General features: G+C 43.7%; 1 protein-coding gene across 1 annotated transcript in view; it reads right to left on the reverse strand.

Moving 5' to 3' along the window:
- CD226 (CD226 molecule) overlaps window positions 1-22,982 on the reverse strand; it is a 93,385-nt gene that overhangs the window by 46,009 nt on the left and 24,394 nt on the right. The window contains exon 2 of the mRNA XM_033934973.1: window positions 21,774-22,112. Coding sequence (XP_033790864.1) covers window positions 21,774-22,062 — 289 coding nt within the window. The 5' untranslated portion in view covers window positions 22,063-22,112. The remainder of the gene's footprint in view (window positions 1-21,773; window positions 22,113-22,982) is intronic.

A 22,982-nucleotide genomic window follows, 5' to 3' on the forward strand; every position in this document is an offset into this window, starting at 1 on the left:
GGGAGGGGTGGGTAGGTGAGAGACAGAGAGATATGTCTTTCACCAACCCACCCTTCTCTGTTTTTCTCACCTTGCCCACCCACCCCCTTCTTCTTCCTTTGAGACTGTCATTGGAATGCTTTTAAAGAGAAACATAAAAGCAGGAAAACTTACAGGAAGAGGAAAGGGGTGGGCAAGATAAGAAACAGGGAGGGTTGGGTGTAGATCTTATCCTCATTCTGTTCATTCTCAACCTACGAGAACACCTCTGCTTATAATCACATAAAAGTAGATGCCAGTTCAGTATGCATATACCAAGAAAGCAATTTTATCACTGCCTATTTGAACATGTAAAATGCTGGTTTACTAACTCAAGTCACTTATAAAATTACCTCCAACATGTGCAGATTGCATTAACTGTAGCTTTTTATTATTATTATTATTATTATTGTTGTTGTTTATGCCTTTTTGAATTTTTATATAAATTTCACTAGATGTAAATCTATCATTTACCATTTTAATCATTCACATCAAGTAGAATAGCAGACAACTGTTTACATTGGACAGATTCACCTAACAGTATTCCTGATATTCCTTAGACTTTATGTAAATATTTTCCAAAGGATAAGAGCCCTAAAGATTAACTTCCAAATTTTCTTCCCTCCTCATAAGGAAAAGTTGTGTAATAGTCTCTGATCTTCTGTAAGAGCTTCCATATCCAAATTCTGACATTTAATTCAGAGCGACTTATTAGAATACAATTGTAAAATGGAAAAGAAATACATTTATAAAAAGAAAAGCAAAGAAGTAATTATAGTCAAGCAGACGTCAAAATTTATTGGAATGGATCTCACCATTAAAATGATAAAGGGAATAAGTATAAAAGTAATTAGGTCTGGTAGACATCTCTGTAAAGAAAAGTTTTCAGGTCTCTCTTTAATTTGTAAAGTGAACACTCTAGGCATAAGGACAGGTGTAGAGCATTCCAAAGAGTGTATGAAATGGAAACAAATGGTTCTATAGGATGGAATAACTAGGTTATTTGCTTGAGAAGATCTGAGTTTGAGTTGGTAAGCAAGGTATGAGTCACAAGAGGTGGGCTTGTGTGATGTGTTTTATGAAGTAAAGTTAAGATTTTTAAAGGTAATTCTGTGCAAGACTGGTTAGCAGTTTTCTTCACGAAGTAAGGGGGTAACATGGTCATTTTTCCTGGATCCGATTAGTTGACAGACATATTTTGTACGTTCTTAAGGCAGCATATGTCTTTGATTCTGGAGCCATAAAGGAGGGTGTTCCAATAATCTAACTTACTGTTATTAAATGAGTTGATGAGAACTCGAAGGACAGATTGATTAAAGATGTGACAAACTGTATAGATTTGTTTAAGTTTATAGAAACAGTTTTCAACACTAGAATTGATTTGTGGTTGAAAACTCAATGTTTTGTCTATTTATTTTTAGTATTTATATACCACTTATAATCTAAGTGGTTTACATTCAGGTACTCAAGCATTTTTCCCTATCTGTCCCGGTGGGCTCACACTCTACCTAATGTAGCTGGGGCAATGGGAATTAAGTGACTTGCCCAGGGTCACAAGGAGCAGCATGGGATTTGAACCCACAACCTCAGGGTGCTGTGGGTGTAACTCTAGCCACTGTGCCACACACACATTGAATTTCAAGTAAGGGGACAAAGGCAATTGGTGTTCCTAGTAGAGTCATGGCACTCGGAAGGGATCTGGGGCTTCTACAACCAATAATAAGTCCACGGGACTTATCTGAGTTAAGTTTAGAATGTTCAAGACAGTCTGTTATTTGGGACATTTTACTGTTGAGAGAAGATATATTATGGGGTTATTGTAATCTAGGTTTGTTAAAATTTGAATGTCTTCAGCATATAAGTATGGATTAAGAACCTAATGATTGAATTAGAGTAAGAAGAGAAGATATGTATTTATTGAAGAGAGAGGATAGATCCTTGGGTTACTCCTGTGTTCAAAGAGTAGGATTGGGAGAGAGTAGCTACTGAACTATATTGACTCTGTTCGAAAGATATGAGTAAAACCAATTAAGAACTAGATTTGTAAGGCCAATGTCTGGAGTGTCCAGCAAGGGCTACAATTATTTTATTATTGGTCTATCAATGTATTAGATTACAGGGAATGACAGTGGGGTAGGAGCCATGAAATCTCATGAAACTTGACTCTATGAGGCAGCATGAAAGATACCAATAACCACTTCCATTACTGCCCATCCCCCCTACACGTATAACTATCTAAATGGAGATTGAAGGAAAGAAGGACAGTGCAACCTTTGGAAGTAAGTAGAGTGCCTATGGTGCTGACCTCTCAGCACTCCAACCTGCCTTTATGTGCTGATGGAGGGGGTAGGGAGGCTTTCTCTGTTAATAGAGAATGAAGGATGGCCATGGAATCTGTTCCTCTGAACCCTCCATTGCACCTTACAAACCCCCATCTGCACCACTACCTCAGAATCTCATCCTAGAGCAGATACTTCCCACCCACAACCTCACTGTGCCCTTTTCCGTGTTCCGCTGAATCTTCCACTTCATCCTCAACCCTCCTGGGATGCCCTTCCTTTATATACCAGACTCCTCCTACTTATAATTTGTCATTCTTTTATCATTTTTTTTTTAATTTGTGCCTTGCACTGTTGCCTTTTTGAGGAAAGGCAATTAATCAAGTTTTAATAAATCAAATCAAATTTTGTCTTATTTCACTCCTTTTGCAGAAGTAGCACAAGCCAGTTTGTACCTAAGGCAATGGAGGGTGAACAGCTGGTCCAAGGTCACAAGAAGCAGCAGTAGAACTCACATCTTGCTAGGCACCTGGCACCCCTCTCTCCTTGGCCCCTGCCACATATATCCATCCTACCTCAAAGCCTCCCCCCCCCCCCCACTACTGCACCAGGCACACCACCTACAACTGACATTCTTCATGATACTGCAGGATGGTAGACAGGAGTAAGATCAGGAAATACATTTTCAAAGAAAAGGTGGTGGTTACCTGGAATACCCTCCCACAGAAGGTGGTGAGAATAAAAATAGTCACCGAATTCAAGAACGCATAGAATAAACACAGCAGATTCCTAAATTGAAAGATCATGGAATCAAAGCAAAATTAATCCCCTCTTCTATGCTTATAAATCTTTATTCATATTTTTAAAACTCACAATAAGTATAACACAAATACAATCATTTTATACTTTAACATTACTTATTATATCATCAAATTATAGCTTTCATCAATTATCCCCCCTCCCTTATATCCAACAATTAATCATAAACAAAAGAAATCATAAAATATTTCTACCCCCCACCCCACCCTGGATATGTATGAACAAAAGGGAATTAATATTTATTCTATGTAATAATTTCAATCTTTACAGGATCTTGTTAATGGCTCCCAAATAACCTGAAATTTTTTAACCCCCTCTTCTGAATGGCCTGCGCTGCTCCCAATGCTCATAGGAATTCTGTGAGCGTCGGGAGCGGCGCTGGCCATTCAGCGCGGCTCCCCGCGCTAGAAACTGCTAACACAGTTTAAAAGAAGAGGCCCTAAATGACCTTCACATTTTAAACAGATCACAGAGAGGTCTAAGTTGGAAGGAGTGGCAGGTACAACTCTGGCTGCAAATAGAGTGAGTTAGCATTTATCTAGAGCAGTGTGTCGCAAAACCTTTTAAACTGCGGCACACTAATCTCGGGGCTGCAGCTGGAAGGCACCCGGAAAGGCGCAGACATCGACGTGATGATGTAATGTGCATGCATGATGTCATCACGTTGATGTCCGCGCATGCACGGATGTCCTCCAGCCGTGGCCCTGAGCCTCCTATTACTGCCCGTGGAAGGGTGCTGCAGAAGGAGAACTATGGAGGAGGAGCAGAAGCACCAGCGATGGCTGACTGACTACATACAATGCCTCTTGCCGCGAGTGGCACATCCTGTGAGCAGTCAGCTGGCGCCTCGCCTCCTTGCCAGCATCTCAGGGCACATCTGGAATCTGCCAGGGCAGTTTGTGATACACTGATCTAGAGGCTAATCAATGTTCAACAAGTGCATGAATTTGCCAATGGAATAACTGGCCCATATCTTCTGTGAATGAGATTCTGAAGCCTGGCCTTACTTGTAGATGGAACAAAGAATGTGGCCAGTTGAACACTTGGATAAGTTGCTCAATTTTGGGAAAAGTGCTTTATCGGCAGTCTCAGTTATGCAAAAGGATAGCGTTGTGCAAAGACTTCTACAGTCCGTACACAACTATAATGTAATTTTGGAAAACAATCTAAAAATTAGCATTTTTCAGGTATTGTTAGTGTGACTCTGAGGCTAGTCCACCCTGTAATTTCATAATTAGATTGTAAGCTCTTTTGAACAGGGACCATCTCTTATGTGTTTAAGGTACAGTGCTGTGTGCGTCTGGTAATGCTATAGAAATATTAAATAGTAGTAGTAGTAGTAGTAATTAGACATAATGTAGGGATGAATATAATGGCGCATTCCTTGTATATTAACTTGGCATAGTATGGTATGATTAAGCTGTACTGTAGTCAAATTCTTGGGCACACTGGAGGGACTGCAATCATTTATGGTTACTAGATATACACATTCCCACAGATCATACTCCTGCTGTACTCTCAACATACACCAGCCACTACCTCAGGACTTCACCAACAGCAGATACCACACACATCTCCTTACTGTCCCAGATACACTTCTCCCTTGGTATTCGCGGGGGTTAGGTGCAGAGCCAGACCGCGAAGTGTGAAAAATCGCGAATAACTTCTCGGCTGGCTCTGACCCACCCCCGCCTCACTCCTGCATCCCCAGAACCTTACCTGGTGGTGTAGCAGTGAAGCGGGGCTGGAGTGATTTTCCTATGCTCCTGCCCCGTGCAGAGTCGTCATCAGAATGGCTGCCAGTGGTCCATCGTGCTCAGCAGTCTGCTTCCACGGCAGCCCGTAGATCAAAGACCAGTGCCCTAACTGAATCAAGCCTTACCTGCATACTTTCTGGTTCAGCAGGAACTTGTCTAACTTTGTCTTGAATCCCTGGAGGATCCCTATAACAGAATCCCTATAACAGCCTCTGGAAGAGCTTTCCAGTTTTCCCCCACTCTCTAGGTGAAGAAGAATTTCCTTACGTTTGTACAGAATCTATCTCCTTTTAACTTTAGAGAGTGCCCTCTTGTTCTCTCTACTTTGGAGAGGGTGAACAACCTGTCTTTATCTACTAAGTCTATTCCCTTCATTATCTTAAATGTTTTGATCATGTCCCCTCTCAGTCTCCTCTTTTCAAGGGAAAAGAGGCCCAGTTTCTCTAATCTCGCACTGTACGGCAACTCCTCCAGCCCCTTAACCATTTTGGTCGTTCTTCTCTGGACCCTTCATGTACGGCGACCAGTGCTGGACACAGTACTCCAGGTGAGGGCGCACCATGGCCCGGTAAAGCAGCATGATAACCTTCTCCGATCTGTTCGTGATCCCCTTCGTAATCATTCCTAGCATTTTGTTCGCATTATAGACATTGGATTTATTTCACTTGTAAGCGTTATGTTTTTGTCAACAATTTCATTTCTCTATAATTATCAACAAAGATCTGCTTTATTTCTTTAGTGACTGCTTTTGCTATGAGATCGAGCTTCTCATTGGTATTGTCCTCTTAAGGATATGTAGAGTTGATCATTGTCTTATAGAGGTATTTTTATTCTTTCCATTGTGTCTTACCAATAATTTATTGAAACAAGTTCAACATATTTCATTTATTAACATGCATTCTGCCACAGCAACCTTCTCTAATGAAGAAAAGTCAAACTCACTGTGGCTGAGGAAAGAACTGAATTTACCCAGTTGCAGTAAGTAGAGCACTTTGGTTCCTGAGATGAGATCTCTTTTTTTCTCTGACACTTGATGAAGCCTCTTTTCTGTTAAAATAAATGACTGTCACTTCCATTTCAAGGAAACATTGTTAACTCCAGGGAGTCTGAAAAAACACTATCTATTCAATCATTCTTTTCTTTGCTGTATCATTCAGAAAGGTTTTAGCTGTCCACCTCAATTCATATTTTTCATCCTGCCTGTTTTGACAGACCACCATACTAAAACTATCTTACTCAGTGTACAAAAACATCTAGATTCTCTTATGGCCTCACCCTAGCTTCCAATTCTGTGTGATACTGGTGGAAGGACCCATCAACAATGGTGCGGGCAAAATGGTATACTATACTGTATATATGTCGAGTTAGTCCCTTGACTTCATCCAATTTTTAGGGCATTTCTTTAATTTGCCATAAATGATTGACACATTCATGTACTTAACTATGAGGCTAATTTTCAGAAATGAAAACTGTGCAAAATGAGGCATAAAGGGACAAATGGAAGTTTTTCTCACTAAACTCTTCCAATTCGCTATTTTCAAAACCTATTTTCTAGACATATTTCTACGGTGCTTGTACACAGTGCATCTCAATCTCAAGGGCCATATTAGAAATGTGGTCTGGATGGGACTTGGGCAGGCTTGTGATTTGAACATTTTTCTGCCACAATCGAATATTTAAGAATACATCCAGGGCACAATTTAAACAGTTGAAGCTAGACCTGTTTTAACAATGAATCAGTGTCAAAAAGGGAAGAATAACCAAAATCACAGTTACCAGATGCTAGGATCCACGTTGGGGGTTGGCACCCAAGAAAAAGATCTGGGTATCATTGTAGACAATATGATGAAACCTTCTACCTAATGTGCAGCAGCAGCCAATGAAACAAACAAGATGATAGGAATTATTACAAAAGGGATGGTTAACAAGACTAAGAATGTTATAATGCCTTTGTTTTGTTCCATGGTACAACTTCACCTGGAGTATTATATTCAATTTTGGTCTCCTTATCTCAAGAAAGATATAGCGGCACTAGAAAAAGTTCAAAGAAGAGTGCCCAAGATAATAAAGGGGATGAAACTCCTCTTGTATGAGGAAAAAATAAAAAGGTTAGGGATCTTCAGCTTGGAAAAGAGATAGCTGAATGGAGATATGATTGAAGTCTACAAAATCCTGAGTGGAGTAGAATGGGTACAAGTACATCAATATTTCACTCCATCAAAAATTACAAAGACTAGGGGACACTCAATGAAGTTACAGGGAAATATTTTTAAAACCAATAGGAGGAAATAATTTTTCACTCACAGAATAGTTAAGCTCTAGAACGCATTGCCAGAGATTTTGGTAAAAGTGGATAGCATAGCTGGTTTTAATAAAGGTCTGGGCAATTTCCTGGAGGAAAAGTCCATAGTCTGTTATTGGGAAGCCACTGCTTACCCTGGATTAGTAGCATGGAATGTTGCTACTCTTTGGGTTTTTACCAGGTACTAGTGACCTGGATTGGCCACCGTGAGGACTGGCTACTGGGCTAGATGGACCATTGGTCTGACCCAGTAAGGCTATTCTTATGCCCAAAGTGACCCGATAACCACTGGTCCAAATCACCTCACCCCCACTTGGCACTGACCCCTCCCACCTCCCAAAGAGGTGAAAGAAATAGTGCATGGACTGTGTTGGATCCTTAGTATATCCATTCTATCTGGATTTTGCTGCCTCATTCATTGTAATAAAGTTGCTTGATTTTGGACTCCTGCTTTAATCCCATTTGTGGCCCTTCCACTTTTTGTATTTTAGGTTTATTTTTTTGTGGTCCGCCACCCCTTTGGTTTTCAGTTCTCTCTGCATCTCTACCCAAGCTCAGGATAGAAAGAGAAAAGTAAATAGGAAAATGTGCATGCTTGAAGGATAAGGTATATCTCAATAGAAATAAAAAAAGAATGCATTTGGAAAAGCTCACAGACTTTGAGTGTGTACTCCAATGAAGTTTAAAGGTGGACTGTGGGGATGGATGTTATTGACACCCACTAGTCAGCAATGTCATGGATCCACATGGGAAGATATCTGGTGGCTCTCCTTCAGCTCATTAGAATTCTAAGTGGCTCCAACTTAAAAATGAATGAAGACCACTACATTAGTGTTTACTGCAGCTTTGCAAAAAGACTCTTAAGAGAATCAATACACAGAAATGTTTGTTGGGATTTTTCTAGGGAGAAGGAAAGGAAATCTTACTCACTAAAACCCTTTTACCTCAAGTAGAGGTACCAGAAACCACACATACAAAGGACCAAAAGAACTAGCATGGGAGGGGGCTCCTGTCAGGTTGAGTCCCAAACCCAAGAATGCTGACAGAGGGCATTATACCCATCTCTGGAAAAGATCTATTTCAATTGTATATTAATACCTTTCAAGTATTTAAATGTCTGTCCCATATTTCCCCTATCCCTCCTTTCTTGTATAGCTTGTTAATTATCATATAAAATTATTATTTAAAAAAAAAAACAAGTTGGGTTTTCAGGATTTGCATATAATGGAGGTGACAGGCATGCAAAGCTGCCTCATGCATATTGTGACAGGGAAGTCTCTGTCACTGGTTCAAAATCTGCTTTAAACCTGCCACTAAAGCAAATGTGCCTATTCCTAAATCAAGGAAGCTGCCCATTAACTCTGTTCCCAGTGCTAAGATCAGACAGGCAGGGCAGAACAGAGAAGGGATGGCAGAGAAGAACAGAATACCTGTTCCAAGTCACTATAATCCCTTTTATAAACCATCTGTTAATTCTCTAGTTCACTGTTCTTCAACCGCCGGTCCGCAGACCGGTATCGGTCCGCAGGAAATTTTTGCCTCTCCGCGCAAGGCTGGCAAGATTAAGGTGACCATTTTCAGACCTCCTGTCACGTTGTCCCCACACACAACTTCGGGACAGTGTCCCGAAGCTGTGCTCAGGGACAACAGGACAGGCAATCATTTCCTGTCCCTACCTGTCGCGCAAAAAAAAAAGCCTCCCTCCTTACTTTCCCCTGGTCCCCTGCTCTTACCGCCCTGCTGCTGCTAAAGCGGACAGGAAGTCTTTTTTTCTGACGTCAATTCTGACATCGGAGAGGAAGTTCTGGTTAAGCCAATCCTGCCTGGCTGGCCCAGAATGTCCTCTCCAACGTCAGAATTGACGTTGGAAAGAAGACTTCCTGTCGGCTTTAGCAGCAGCAGGGCAGTAAGAGCAGGGGAAAGGAAGGAAGGAGGCTTTTTTTATTTCTTGCGCAGCAGGGAGGGAAGGAGGTAGGCAGGCAAGCAGGTTGGCTTTGGCCAGAGAGGGAGGGAGAGAGGTAGACAGGCAAGCAGGCTGGCTTCTGGGATGGGGGTGGGACAAAGTGTGGAAGGCAGTGAGAGGGACATAGGAAGGTGGCACTAGGGGCACTAAAGAGATAGGAAGGAGGCACTGGGGGCACTAAAGACAGGAAGGGGCACTAAGGACATGGGAAGGAGGCACTGGGGGTACTAAGGACAGGAAGGGGCACTAAGGACACGGGAAGGAGGCACTAGGGCGAGAGCCTGAAGTCATAATGCCGTTGTACAGGGCCATGGTGAGACCTCATCTGGAGTACTGTGTGCAATTCTGGAGGCCACATTACAGTAAAGATGTGCGCAGAATTGAATCGGTTCAACGGACGGCCACCAGGATGATCTCGGGGCTCAAGGGTCTCTCGTACGAAGAGAGACTGAACAAATTGCAGCTCTACACTCTTGAGGAACGTAGGAAGAGGGGAGACATGATCGAAACATTTAAGTACCTCACGGGACGTGTCGAAGTGGAAGATGATATTTTCTTTCTCAAAGGACCCTCGGCCACAAGAGGGCACCCGCTCAAACTCAGGGGCGGAAAATTTCATGGCGACACCAGAAAGTATTTCTTCACAGAGAGAGTGATTGATCATTGGAACAAGCTTCCAGTGCCAGACTTTAAGAATAAATGGGATACCCATGTGGGATCCCTACAAGGGTCAAGATAAGGAAATTGGGTCATTAGGGCATAGACAGGGGGTGGGTAAGTGGGCAGACTTGATGGGCTGTAGCCCTTTTCTGCCACCATCTTCTATGTTTCTATGTTTAGGGGCACTAAAGACATGGGAAGTAGGCACTGAGGCCACTAAAGACAGGAAGGGGCACTAAGGACATGGGAAGGAGGCACTGGGGGCACTAAAGACATGGGAAGGAAGCACTGGGGGCACTAAAGACATGGGAAGGAGGCACCAGGGGCAGTAAGGACATAGGGAGGAAAGAGGGAGGGAATAGAAAGGGACAATTCTTGGGCCTGAGTGCAGAAAGAAAGAAAGGATACACAGACAGAAGGAAACACAACCAGAGACTCATGAAATCACCAGACTGCAAAGGTAGGAAAAATGATTTTATTTTCAATGTACCGGTAGTGATCAAAACGTGTCAGTTTTGAGAATTTATATCTGCTGTCTATATTTTGCACTATATTTGTCTATTTTTCTATAGTTACTGAGGTGACCGAGCTCGCGGAGATGGGGCAGAAACGGGGTTTTTAAATTTTAGTCCTAGTAGTTTGCCGGTCCACAAAATCATTCTTTTATTTCTGCCGGTCCACGGGTGTAAAAAGGTTGAAAAACACTACTCTAGTTAAACCTCTGGTCAGGCAATCTGATACAGCGAGGGTTAAGGAAAGGGGTGGAGCAGACAGGCAGAACGTGGTTAGATCCCAAGTGAAAGTTACACAGCAGAATAAATCAAGGCCAGCTAAGAACACAGACAGGCAATCAGGAACCTGGAGGGGAGGACGTTCCTCACAGAACAGGAAACTGTAGGCTAGAAGCTCTGTCTTACTGCCTTCTGCTAAGAAACCTCCTGTTCCACAGCACTGCCATGCTGAAAAAACTGTTTTCCAAGCAGAAGCTAATTGGAAGGGAAAAGCTCCATGAGCAGTCTGGCCAAATGCTGTTCCGGAGGATGGAGTAAGGATGGAAGTAGAAGGATATGTCTCTGAAGAGATATGTCCCAGAAGCTCTAGGCCAGGGGTCCCCAAAGTCCCTCCTTGAGGGCCGAATCCAGTCGGGTTTTCAGGATTTCACCAATGAATATGCATGAGATCTATGTGCATGCACTGTTTTCAATGCATATTCATTGGGGAAATTCTGAAAATCTGACTGGATTCGGGCCTCAAGGAGGGACTTTGGGGACCCCTGCTCTAGACTATATGACTGAATGTAGCATGAGTCAGTAAGGAATTGTGTGGGGTAAGGGAATGAAAGTTTGTTGTATAATAATGGTCAAAAGTACTTTAAAGAAACATTTCTGTCCTTATGAGGGACTGTATAATGAATGAGTATTTGATGTGTGAATGTGAGGATTGCCTAATAACAGATGTTAAACCAGAATCCCTGTATGCAAGCAAAGCATAGTGAGTGGAGGATGGGTATTGCTAACTAACTGTAGAAGGAGAAATAAAGCCCGGAGTAGATTCAGTGACCTGACATTGCACATGCCTGATAGTGGGAACTTTTGGGAGTGGAATCTTAGACCATTAAAACAAGGGTGGATGGTTCCCAGCCCACTGCCCAGAAATAAGAAGGGTCAATGGGATATTCATACTTCAGGCAGTCAGGTGGGAAGAACTTCTTGAAGAAACAGTGGGCTCAATACAATAATTATGCCAAGCCTAAAATGAGTGGAGCTAAACTCTTGTATATAAGTTCTTGAAACCAGAATGCTATCCAGAACTGTGCAAAGCATGGCAGCAGAACTATGAGAAAGAAATCCTGTTTTAAAGGGAAATGTTTTGGCGTTTTTGTTTTTTTTCTTTCCTGATTGAAGCAAGGACTTGCTGTAAAAGAGAACTTTGATTGTGATAAATCTTTTCCAAGCATCATCAGCTGGTGTGGCTGTATTTAAACCAGTGCAAACTGGACTGGATAATAAAACTTGAAACTAGGTGGAAAGGTTTTTTTTTTTTTTCTCTGATGTGCTTATTCCAGAGTGGTCCTCCAAAGAGCGCTAATACTTGCGCCTGAGGCGGGAGCCGGATTGCCAGCGCTAGTCTTACCCTTGGCATTAGGCTAGGCGCTAGGCTTACCCCAGCAAGAGCAACTACTCTGTCCTGCTGATTGTGCCAGCCTGGCTCCCTCTGAAATCATTTCCTGGTCATGGAACCAGGAAGTTAGATCAGAGGGAAAGCCAATGCCAGCATGAGCAGCAGGTTGGAGAAGCTGCTCATGCTGGTTTTAAAGAGGTACTGGGGTAGGAAGGGAGGGCGCGAGCAGGGCAGGATAAATTTGTCGAGGGCCCCTAGGCATACAAGTACACTGGGCCTCCCTGCCCTACCCCCACCCACATTTATTTACCCATTTTCTTATTTACTTCTTTATTTATTTTTTTCTTTTATTTTAAAATTCAACAACAAAGATGACCATACTAGTGCCAGTGTACAGTTTTTCTTCTATGCAAACTCCAAACATCTCTGAACAAATCCCCCCTTCCTTCCTAGAGGAAGAGATCTTCAGTTGGCAGGGCTTTGGGAAGCCCACCAATTTATGTTTTGCATATGCATAGGAGGCATGGCGGGAAGAAAATTTAGTAGCCGTCAATTTATTGGACTAATACATTTCTCACTTAGCTTTCAGAGGTTAAAACCTCTTTCTTCAGGTCAGTAAACTATACTGCTGTAACAGTATCCTTGTCCTGACCTGAGGAAAGGAGTTATGGTCTCTGAATTAATAAAAAATGTATTAAAATTAGTCCAATAAATAAGATCACCTTATTTCCATTTTCTATTAACAAACGATTATCAACACAGCTACAATAATACTTTATCCTAAAGCAAAACTAAGTAAATAAATAAAACAAATAGAAATTTTTTTTCTACCTTTGTTGTCTGGTTTCTGCTTTCCTCATCGTCGCATCATTCTCTTCCTTCCATCCACTGTTTGCCCTCTCTCTGCCTCTTCCATATGGCATCTGCTCTCTTTCTTTGCGTCTTCCAGAAACTATCTGCCTCTCCCTTCCATCTCTCCCTAACACCCCCCCCTCCATTGGTGTGGCATCCATCTACTTATCTATGCTCCCTTCATGGTGTGGCATCTGTCTTCTTCCCTTCCATCTCTCCCTCCCAGCATATTTTAGCATCTCTTTCTCTCTCTTCCGTTCCTCCGCTCCCTTCCTCCTGTTCTTCCATGGTCTTCCTTCTCAATTTATTTTCTGCCTCTGTCTAAATTCTTTCTTACTATTCAGTCCTCAATTTCTTACTATTCAGTCCTCAAATTTCCCCACCCCTTCCAGTATCTAACTCTATCCTCTTCCATCAATCCAGCATGTGCCCTTTTTCCTTTCTCAACCCAACTTCCTTCCAGCTTGGGTCCTTCCCTCCCCCACTCCCACCCCCGCTTGGGTTCATTTCGCTCTAACACTGCATATGCCGGCTTCCCTTCTCCTCTGAAACAGGAAGTTACATCATGAGGGGGAGGGAGGAGAAGGGAAACTGGCGCATGCAATGTTAGAGCCCCGTGGCCTGCGTTTAGTTCGCTTGCAGGTGAGAGGGCAGCGAGGGAGTGGAAGTGAGGGAAGCTGACCTCACCAGCTGCCCTGTTTGCTCCCCCCTACTATTATTATTTCTATAGTGCTATCAGATGTACGCAGCGCTGTACAGAGTCACAAAGAAGACAGCGCTACTGGAAAGAGCTTATAATTTAAACAGACAGACAGACCAGATGCCATGGATACAGTTAAGGCAGTGGTCTCAAACTCAAACCCTTTGCAGGGCCACATTTTAGATTTGTAGATACTTGGAGGGCCTCAGAAAAAAATAGTTAATGTCTTATTAAAGAAATGACAATTTTGCATGAGGTAAAACTCTATATAGTTTATAAATCTTTCCTTTTGGCTAAGTCTTAATAATAATATTGTCATTTATAGCTAAAGAGACATATGATCAAGAAACTGTTTTATTTTACTTTTGTGATTATGATAAACATACCGAGGGCCTCAAAATAGTACCTGGCGGGCCGCATGTGGCCCCCGGGCCGCGAGTTTGAGACCACTGAGTTAAGGGGAATGGTTAATCTGCTGGCTAGGTTGTACAGAATTTCTACATAATCTTTAAAAACAAGGAACTGAACAACTGATAAAGGACCTCCTTACACCCACATACACAAGGTTAAAACACTTGTTTGGTTCCATTCAGCCAAATCTGACCAGCTTTCTACAAAACCATGTCTCCGAGATCCTGATTAAAACAAACTTGATATTGTAATCTGGCTTTCATGCACCGCAAACACATATATTTTTAGTTCTCTAAATAAATGGGAGCCTTCTGCTAACTTCAGTGACGTCTAAGAAGCGCATCCCCCAACACCTCCTGGAGTTGGCAGGAGAGAGAGAGAGAGAACAAGCCCACCCCTGTCAATCCCCCCTCCAAAACACCTTGATATTTCCCTAATGGAGCTTCTTTTCACCCCCTCCATCCCTACACATGCTAAGTACCAACTCTGCACTGGAGTGCCCCCCCCCCCCCCAACTGCCCCCGGACTGACTCACCACTGTTTAACAGCACGATCTGGGACAGTCGGTAGCTGCTAACAAGCACGTCCAAGGGGAAGGAGGCCATGCCCCAGTGCACCTCCCTCAGCACCGCCAGCAGAGGCTCCATACTCGGGTCAGAGACCAGAACTCCTCAGCCGCCCCGGGACATGTCACCGCTGAGCAGGGGGAGAGGGGCGACTGGTCCATGACCAGCACTGCTACTGCTATTCCTACTCCTTCTCTTTCTCAGGGTGCCGCCACCTGCTTCTGCTGCTTCCACTGTCCCCAAGCGCCCGTTACCCAGCCCACTCCAGCTCCTGCTGCTGTACTGCAGCGGGCAGGAAACACCTAATGCCGATCCTGGGGCCCATTTTTATTTATGGGCCCAAGGCACATGTCTACCGGGCCTACCCTTTAATCCTTTAGGTGCAAGTGTGACATGGAGGCGTAGAAGGAGCGGAGTGGGGCAGATAGGAAGGTGCAGGGGAATGCCACCACCCCGGGCGCCTCCCACCCTTACTATGCCACTGGACACCCCCCACACACACACACTTTATTCTACAATTGTGCACATAGTTTGAAGGAATGCTCCCGATCTGCCCATGGCCCTTACATTTCTGTGACCCCTTTTAGCACAAAAATATCTAAGCGTGGATCCTGCACCTAAATTTACATGTGTACATTTAATCAAACCAATTAGTGCCAATAATTGCTCATTAGGATACCAATTATTGGTGCTAATTGAATTGTTATTCAATTAAATTGAATGCGCAAATTGCACATGTGCCCAAATATATACATGTAATTTGTAGCACTTTTTATAAAATTCAGGGGATTAAAAGCAGAGCAAGAATTTAAGAGCAAATGGGATGCCCAAGTGGGATCCCTTAGAGCAGGGGTGCCCACACTTTTTGGGCTTGCGAGCTACTTTTAAAATGACCAAGTCAAAATGATCTACCAACAATAAAAATGCTAAACATATATATATATATTTATTTATTTATATATATATATATATACACACCGAGCGTACTTTGTATTTATGTTCAAATATTTTTTTATTATACAGCCCCCCTCCCCCGAAGGCCTGACCCCCCCTGAAGGTCTGCACATTCCCCCTCAAAGGTTGCCCCCCCCCCTGAAGGCCTGCACTACCCCTTGAAGGACTGCACTCCCCCCCCCCCCTCGAAGGCCTACCCTCTCCACATCCATTTACCTAATTCCAGCAGGGAGCAGTCTGCAGAGAAGATCGCTGGTACTTTAGCGATCCTTGCAGGTTGCCATAGGCCTCAGGAGCTGTCTTCCCTCTGCCCCAAGCCTGTCTCTGACTTAGAGGAGGGGCAGGACCACGGCAGAGGGAAGACAGCTCCTGAGGCCTATGGCAACCTGTAAGAATTGCTAAAGTACGACCTGCCACCGGCCGTCTCCCATTCGTCCCCTTTGGAGATCCCCACATGAATAAGGAAGTTAAATTAATAGAATACTTAGGCACAGAAAAACAAAGAAATACTTCCAAGAACTGCCCCATAAGAACTGCCTGTCACAATGCTCATTAGTGGAACTGAATAAAAGACAAGTACAATGGATTTAGAAGGGGGACGATCCGCCCGGGTGCACGGCTTGGAGGGGTGCACAGCCGGCCAGGTCCGGGTCATCCTGCCTTTCTTTTCCCCCGGTCCGCGCTCGGGGCTTGCGCCTGCCTGGTCCCGCGCCGACGCTCGAATGGTGCCGTCAACTCCCGCGAGTCTCGCGATAACCAACAGCACCATTTGGGCGGCGGGTGCGAGTCCCGTGCGCAGACCGGTGGAAAGGAAGGGCAGGAGGACCCGGACGGCTGTGCATCCCTCCAAGCCGTGCACCCGGGGCGGGGGCGGACCGCCCCACCTCGGTACGCCACTGATTGGGAGGCCAATTTTGGGGTTTTTAAAATTGTATATCGGGCAGCATTAGGCCTCGCTCTTACCTCAATCATTACAGGCGCTTCTATTTCTTGTGATGCGCTGAGCTCCGTCCCCCACCGACCTTCACCCCGCCCTTCCAGCACTCTGATTGGCCAGCATTCTTTAAGAGGCGGACCAGTCAGGAGGGGAAAAAAAGAGAAGGGAAGAAGGGAACCTGCTGTGCGATCGACTGGGGTCGCCTGAGCGAACGACCTGTCGATCGCGATCGACGCGTTGGGCACCCCTGCCTTAGAGGGTTAAGCCAAGGGAACCTGTCACCAGGAGTGGGATCCCTAGGATAGTAGACTTGGGAGTGGGTCAGTAGAGTGGGCAGACCTGATGGGCTTTGGTCCTTATCTGCCGTCATCTTCTATGTTTCTATGTTTCTATGTTAAATTAGACACCAATAATATGGACACTAAGGCCCAGATTCTATACATGATACCTAAATTTAGGCCCCTAGATCAGCATATCTAGCTGATTGAGACGCCTAACTTATTATTTAAAAAGCTTAATCGCTGCCGATAATTGGCAATTGCATTTCATTGGATGATAGGCACCTAGTCGTCTATCAGAAAGTAAGCATGGCTAGGGGCAGATTGCGGCCATGTTTTACACGTAGGCGCATGTTTTGGACTTAAGTACCATTAGGCACCTAACTTAGGTGCCAGAATTTAGGCCGAGAAAACCCTGGCATAAATATGGCGCCAGGTTAGGATGCCTTTCAATGTCTAAGATCACTTTAGGCACCACTAAGTATGATTCTATAAAGTGCGTCTAACTTTTATAGAATTGCACCTAAGTGCCACACTACTCGGTGCCTACATTTCAGGTGCCATTTATGGAATCGGGCCCTGAATGCCAATACTGCAATGGCAATTACACATGAAATTGCTGTTATAGGATATAATAAATTGGCAGGTGTGCACCTAACTTTAGCCAAAGGCTAAGTGCTGGCACCTAAAGTTGGAATTTGTGTACGTATGTGATTGTATTCTAGAATTTACTCCCACAACTACAAGACACGCCCATGGGCATGCCCCTTTTTAGTTGCATACTACAGCCTTTAGGCACTTTATTTAAAAAATAGTAGCTAAAGTGAAGTTATATGCAAAACTACAAAATAATGCCAATTAACACCACTTAAGGACTAGTATTGGTATTGAATTACTTAATTTAACCTTACGACATGCAACTATCACTATTCTATAGCTGGCATGCCCAAATTTGCATGTTAGTCAGAATTTGGCCATCTGACTTTATAGAATGATGAATAGCCCCTACATCTCACTTGTTATGGGAGTATTCTACTCATGGGCATCTCTAGCTTATAGAAAGGCAATGGAGGGAGAAAATGACTTGCCCAATTACCCTGTTTCTTAATTCACTGCAACAGAGCTGCCAAGATATCTACCCAGTTCCAGGAAGGAGATTTTTGCCAGTACTTTTTTTTAGCAGTAGTACCACAAGCCTGCCGCTAGGGGCACCATTGCGTCTCAAGGTGGCAGCAAAGGCAGGAGTGACTGGGAATCACTCCAGCCCATGTTCTCAGGCCTTGTGTCTTCAAGGGCCTAATGCTAGCATTCAAATCCTTGCACGACTTGGCGCCTGGCTACTTGGTGGCTAAGCTTCCTCCATACACGCCAAACAAATTCCTCCACTCCCAAGATGAAATACGCCTAAAAACACCCACTCATTTTGCCCTTCAACTGCAAACTGCCAAACAATATTCCTACTCCCACTTCATACAAAACTACTGGAATCGACTGCTCCTGCAGATCAGATCCCTTGAAGGACTCCTAAACTTTAGGAAAGCAATAAAAACACACCTCTTCACCTAACTCCCCTGCCCATGACCAATGGATTACAAAGTACTGGATTCCCCTCTCAGTATCTTCTTCATACACCATCCTTGAAAACCATTAGCACACGTCGGGCCACTTCATTCGCAATTACAGCCCCCACAATATAGAATTCCTTACCTCTTTATATCAGGGCTGAAAAAAATTTAGACAAATTTAAGGGAAATCTAAAGACTTACCTTTTCCAAGATGCATATAACTCTTAAATAGACTTCGAATAGAGCCAGAGTTGTTCAATAATCCTGATTCCCTAGCCTCCCTATTGTGGTTTACCTTCTACAAATTCTTTACTTTTAATTTGTAGTTCTCCCAACTTTCCTATTGTTTTATATCGGTCAAGTATTGTTTAGTGTAAAATGCTTAGAAGCCTTGATTTGCGTTCAATCAAAATTTTAATAAACTTGAAACTTGTCACATTAGGAAAAACTTGTACTGAAAAACTTTGCACTATAACTATAACAAATTTAACCTTAGTGTAAACTGTCTTTGTGTGTCAAGTTAGGATAAAACTTGTGTTGGAAAACTTGCACTGTAAGGATAACTATGGCAAATTGTAACCTGTAAACTATATTATAATGTGACCATTTAATTTTTTTCATCAAAACGGAACATCTATTAATATTCAGTCCCGCCCCCAATCCCACCCTAGCCCCACCCCCAGCCCTGCCCTAGCCCCGCCCCAGCCCTGCCCCCAATTTCTTCCATTCATTGTCATGTACACACAATATCTTATTAATTCATAATGGTAAACATAAAATATATTAAAAACACAAAGCACACTGTATGCAGAGAAAATGTTAATTATCATTTAAGAGTTTTGGGGATTTTCAAAGATGTCAAGGCAGATTACTTTAAAATATGCAATGTCATCTCAGTAATTATAGAAAAATAGACAAATATAATGCAAAATATAGACAGAAGATATAAATTCTCAAAACAGACACATTTTGATCACTAAATTGAAAATAAAATCATTTTTCCTGCCTTTGTTGTCTGGTGATTTAATGAGTCTCTTGGTTGCACTTCCTTCTGACTGTGCATCCAATTTTTCTTTCTTTTGCATCTAACATTTCTTTCACAATCCAACCCCATCCCCTTTGGGTCCAGGTCTCTCTCTCTTTTCCCTCTGTTACCCTCCCCAGATCCAGTGTCAGTTCTCCTTTGTACCTTTGTTCCAGGTCTCCCTCTCTCTCCCTCTCTGTCTGAACCTCCAATAGTCCTGCATCTGCCTCCTGTCTTTCCCCTTTCGTCCAGGCCTTTCTCTCTGTAGTCTTTCTAATCTGCTTACACTCCCCCCCCCCCTTTTCTCTGCCTCTTTCTCTCTTTCTTTCCTTCCTCCCTCCAAGCAGATTTTAGCATATCTCTTTCTTCCTTATTTCCCCTCAGATCTAGTATCTGTCTCCTTCCTATTTTCCTCCTCCTAGCTCTGGTATCTGTCTCCTCTCCTTCCCCCCTGCTCTGGCATCTCTCTCTCTGCTCACTTCCTCCTGGTCTTCCTTCTCAATTTATTTTCTGCCTCTGTCTAAATACTTTTTTACTATTCAGTCCTTAATTTCCCTCTTGTACTGTGTCTACCTATAGCTTGCCACCTCTTTCACTCACCCCTTCCAGTATCTAACTATCCTCTTCCCTCAATCCAGCATGTGCCCTTTTTTCTTTCTCCTCCCCACTTTCTTCCAGTGTCTGCTCCCCCCTCTCCCTCACACTTCCATTCAGTGGCTGTCCCTTCTCTCCCCCACACTTCCATTCAGTGTCTGTCTCCCTCTCTCTACCCCTTCCATCTACTGTTCACACTCTGTCTCGCCCCTTCCATTCACTGCCCTCTCTGCCCTTTCCATCCAGTGTCCGCCCTCTCTATCTCTCTCTTCCATATGGCATCTTCCCTCTTATTATGCTCCTTCCATAAACTATATATCCTGTGCCCCTTCTCTTCTTTGTACATGATTGATTTCAGCTCTGCCACCTCATCGTTTTTCTCTCTCTGTCACCACCCCCTCCCCTATGCTCTGGCATCTCTCTCTTCTCCTTTCTTTCCTTCCCACCCCACGGTTTGGCATCATCCCTTCCTTGATTCACTGGTATCTCTCTCCTTTCCTTTTCTTCCATCTCTCCCTCCCCCCTCCATGTTCTGATGGCTCCTCCTTCCTTTTCCCTTGGTCTGGCATACCTTCCTCCTTCCCTCCATGCCCTGGCATCTTCTTTCATTCCCTCCCTCATCTTCCTTCTCCCTCCAGTTGGGTACAGCAACACTCTCCCCAATTCTCTCCCCCTCTGCTCCCTTTCCTCCTTCTGTCACCCAAGGCCTGGTATCATGAACTTCATCGGGCAGCAGCAGCATTCACAATTCACCGCTGTTGCTGGCTTCAGGCCTTCCTCTCTGTCGGGTCCTGTCCTCATGAAAACAGGAAGTAGGCAGGACCCGGCAGAGAGAAAGGCCTGAAGCCGACAACAGCAGCGATTTGTAAATGCTGCTGCTGCCTGAAGAAGGTAATGGCGCCAGGCCTTGCAGCACTCAAGGCAGACCACTTCTCCCCCCTCCCAGCCGAACCCCCGCTGACTCTCCTATCTCTCCCTACCATGTGAACCCTGATGACCCTCCCACGCAAGATGACCAATCAACCGACCAACAAACCTCCTTCTAGTTGCGTTGGCAGCCGCAGCACTCTAAACAGGCTGCTTCGGGGTTTTCTCCTGCTGGTGATTCCCTCTGCCGTGTCAGTGATGATGTCATCAGTGACACGGCAGAGGGACTCACCGGCAGGAGAAAGCCGCAAAGCAGCCTATTTAGAGTGCTGCGGCTGCCAACGCTGCTGGAGGGAGGATTGTCACTCAGTCGGTCATCTCGCATGGGAGGGTCGGTGGGGTTTTGCATGGGAGGGAGAGATAGGAGAGTCAGCGGGGCCCAGAGCGATGATTCTGCCTCTGCCAAATCCAGGCTGCTATCCCCTGTCCCCACTCACATGCCTTCTCTGAAAACGGGACATTTCGGCGTCCTGAAATCAGAGGATCCAGGATGGGACATTCCATGGGAAACAGTAAGGTTGGTGCTTGGACACAAAAGTGCCTTCCTGCTAGTTTTACATAAATTAAGGAAGAGAAGTTTCTGTGCAGTACAATAATGTACACAAATGTAACACAGTAACATAGTAAATGATGGCAGATAAGTTATACCCATTAAAAAATACATGATTAAATTAACTTGTCTCTTCTTTGCTGTAATAGCTACAAGATCATTCTGCTGGTATGTATGATTTATTACTAACAAAATGATTTAGGGATATTGAAATTTGCATTAAGGTGATTAAAAAAATATTCAGACAATTATACATTTTGAGCATCATTTTGGTTGGAGAAGAGAGGAAGATGAGGGGCAAATCCCATGTGACAAATTCTCACTCGCCTATAGATTTCAGAATGATCACAATGAAAAATTCCTCTGGCATACACTTTTTTCAGATTGCTGCTTATTGATTGATTTTACTTTTTAAATGACAAGACCCCCCCCCAAATTGATTCCTTTCCGTTGATACTGGATGTTAACTTAGAAACAGATTGAGGCTTTATCTTACCTGAGTTGATAACCTTTATTGTCTTTTCCCAAATTCCATCTGGAAACGTGTGAACGGAGCAGTAATAATAGCCCGTGTCTGCCACGGAAGTCCTGTGGAACCTTAAGGACATGTCACTGGAAGAGGATGACACATTTGCAAGTTCAACTCTCTCCTTATACCGCTCATCAATATATACACCATAGATGCTGTTAGCAACAGCCACTGAGATTTTTTGGGAAGCTCTCTCTTTAAACCAGGACACCTGTGTCACTTTTGCTGACCCAGGATACACACATTCCAAGATCATGCGCTCCCGGAGTTTAGTGGTTGTATCAACAGGCGCCTCTGTGACGATGGCTGAAACACAACATTGAAATGCATCACTCAGCAGCACAACAGGCATTCCGGTTTTCTGTTTGTACAATAAGCACTTGCAGTAACACTGGGAGAGGAAGCTAAGTGTTCTAATTCAACCATCAAAAGAGACTAAACACGGGATCCCCGCAATCTAAACCTACTGCTGTTACCCAGAACTGCTACGCTTGTTCTTCTAATCTAAGAAATTAAAACATCTGCAACAGGCAAAAAAAAAAAAAAGTATAAAAAGCTAATCAAATCCACTAATAAAGAGACGATACCACTCTGCATGGCGAGAAAACGTTAATCTTACTTTCACAGATCTGGAGAATGACAGCAAGTACAACAAGATAATCCATCTCTGGAGCTCTCTAGGTGAAAGTGAAAATACAACTGCATGCCTTCTTGTATTAAAATGCTGTTTCCTGCTAGAGCAACATTATCAGCAGGGTCTTTAGTTCTGAAAGGAGAAGGCATTAAGCAAAAAAAAAAAAAAAAAAAAGCTCATGCGCTTCCACAATCACTTTAGCCTGAAGCCACACACACACAATACACAACTCTGAGGCTTTCATTCACTCCTCCCCTTACTCTCTTCTAACAAAACAACCCCCTGTTTTGTTAATTGCTACTGTCAAGCGAGCTCTCAGCAGGCAACTTCTGAAATATTCTGTTATATATCAGAACTGATCTTCAGCAGAATGGAATAACGGTCTCACCCCTTTTTTTTTTTTTAATGGCCTGTGCTTTGAAACAAACCGAAGAATGACTAAAACTGGGCCAGTGTTTTAGTAATCTGATAAAACCCTGCACCAGCTACATAAAACAAGCAAATCCTCAAATGCTCAAGTCCAATTAAAGTGCCTACACAAA

This window comes from Geotrypetes seraphini, chromosome 2, assembly GCF_902459505.1.
Source record: "Geotrypetes seraphini chromosome 2, aGeoSer1.1, whole genome shotgun sequence".
Lineage (NCBI taxonomy): Eukaryota > Metazoa > Chordata > Amphibia > Gymnophiona > Dermophiidae > Geotrypetes > Geotrypetes seraphini.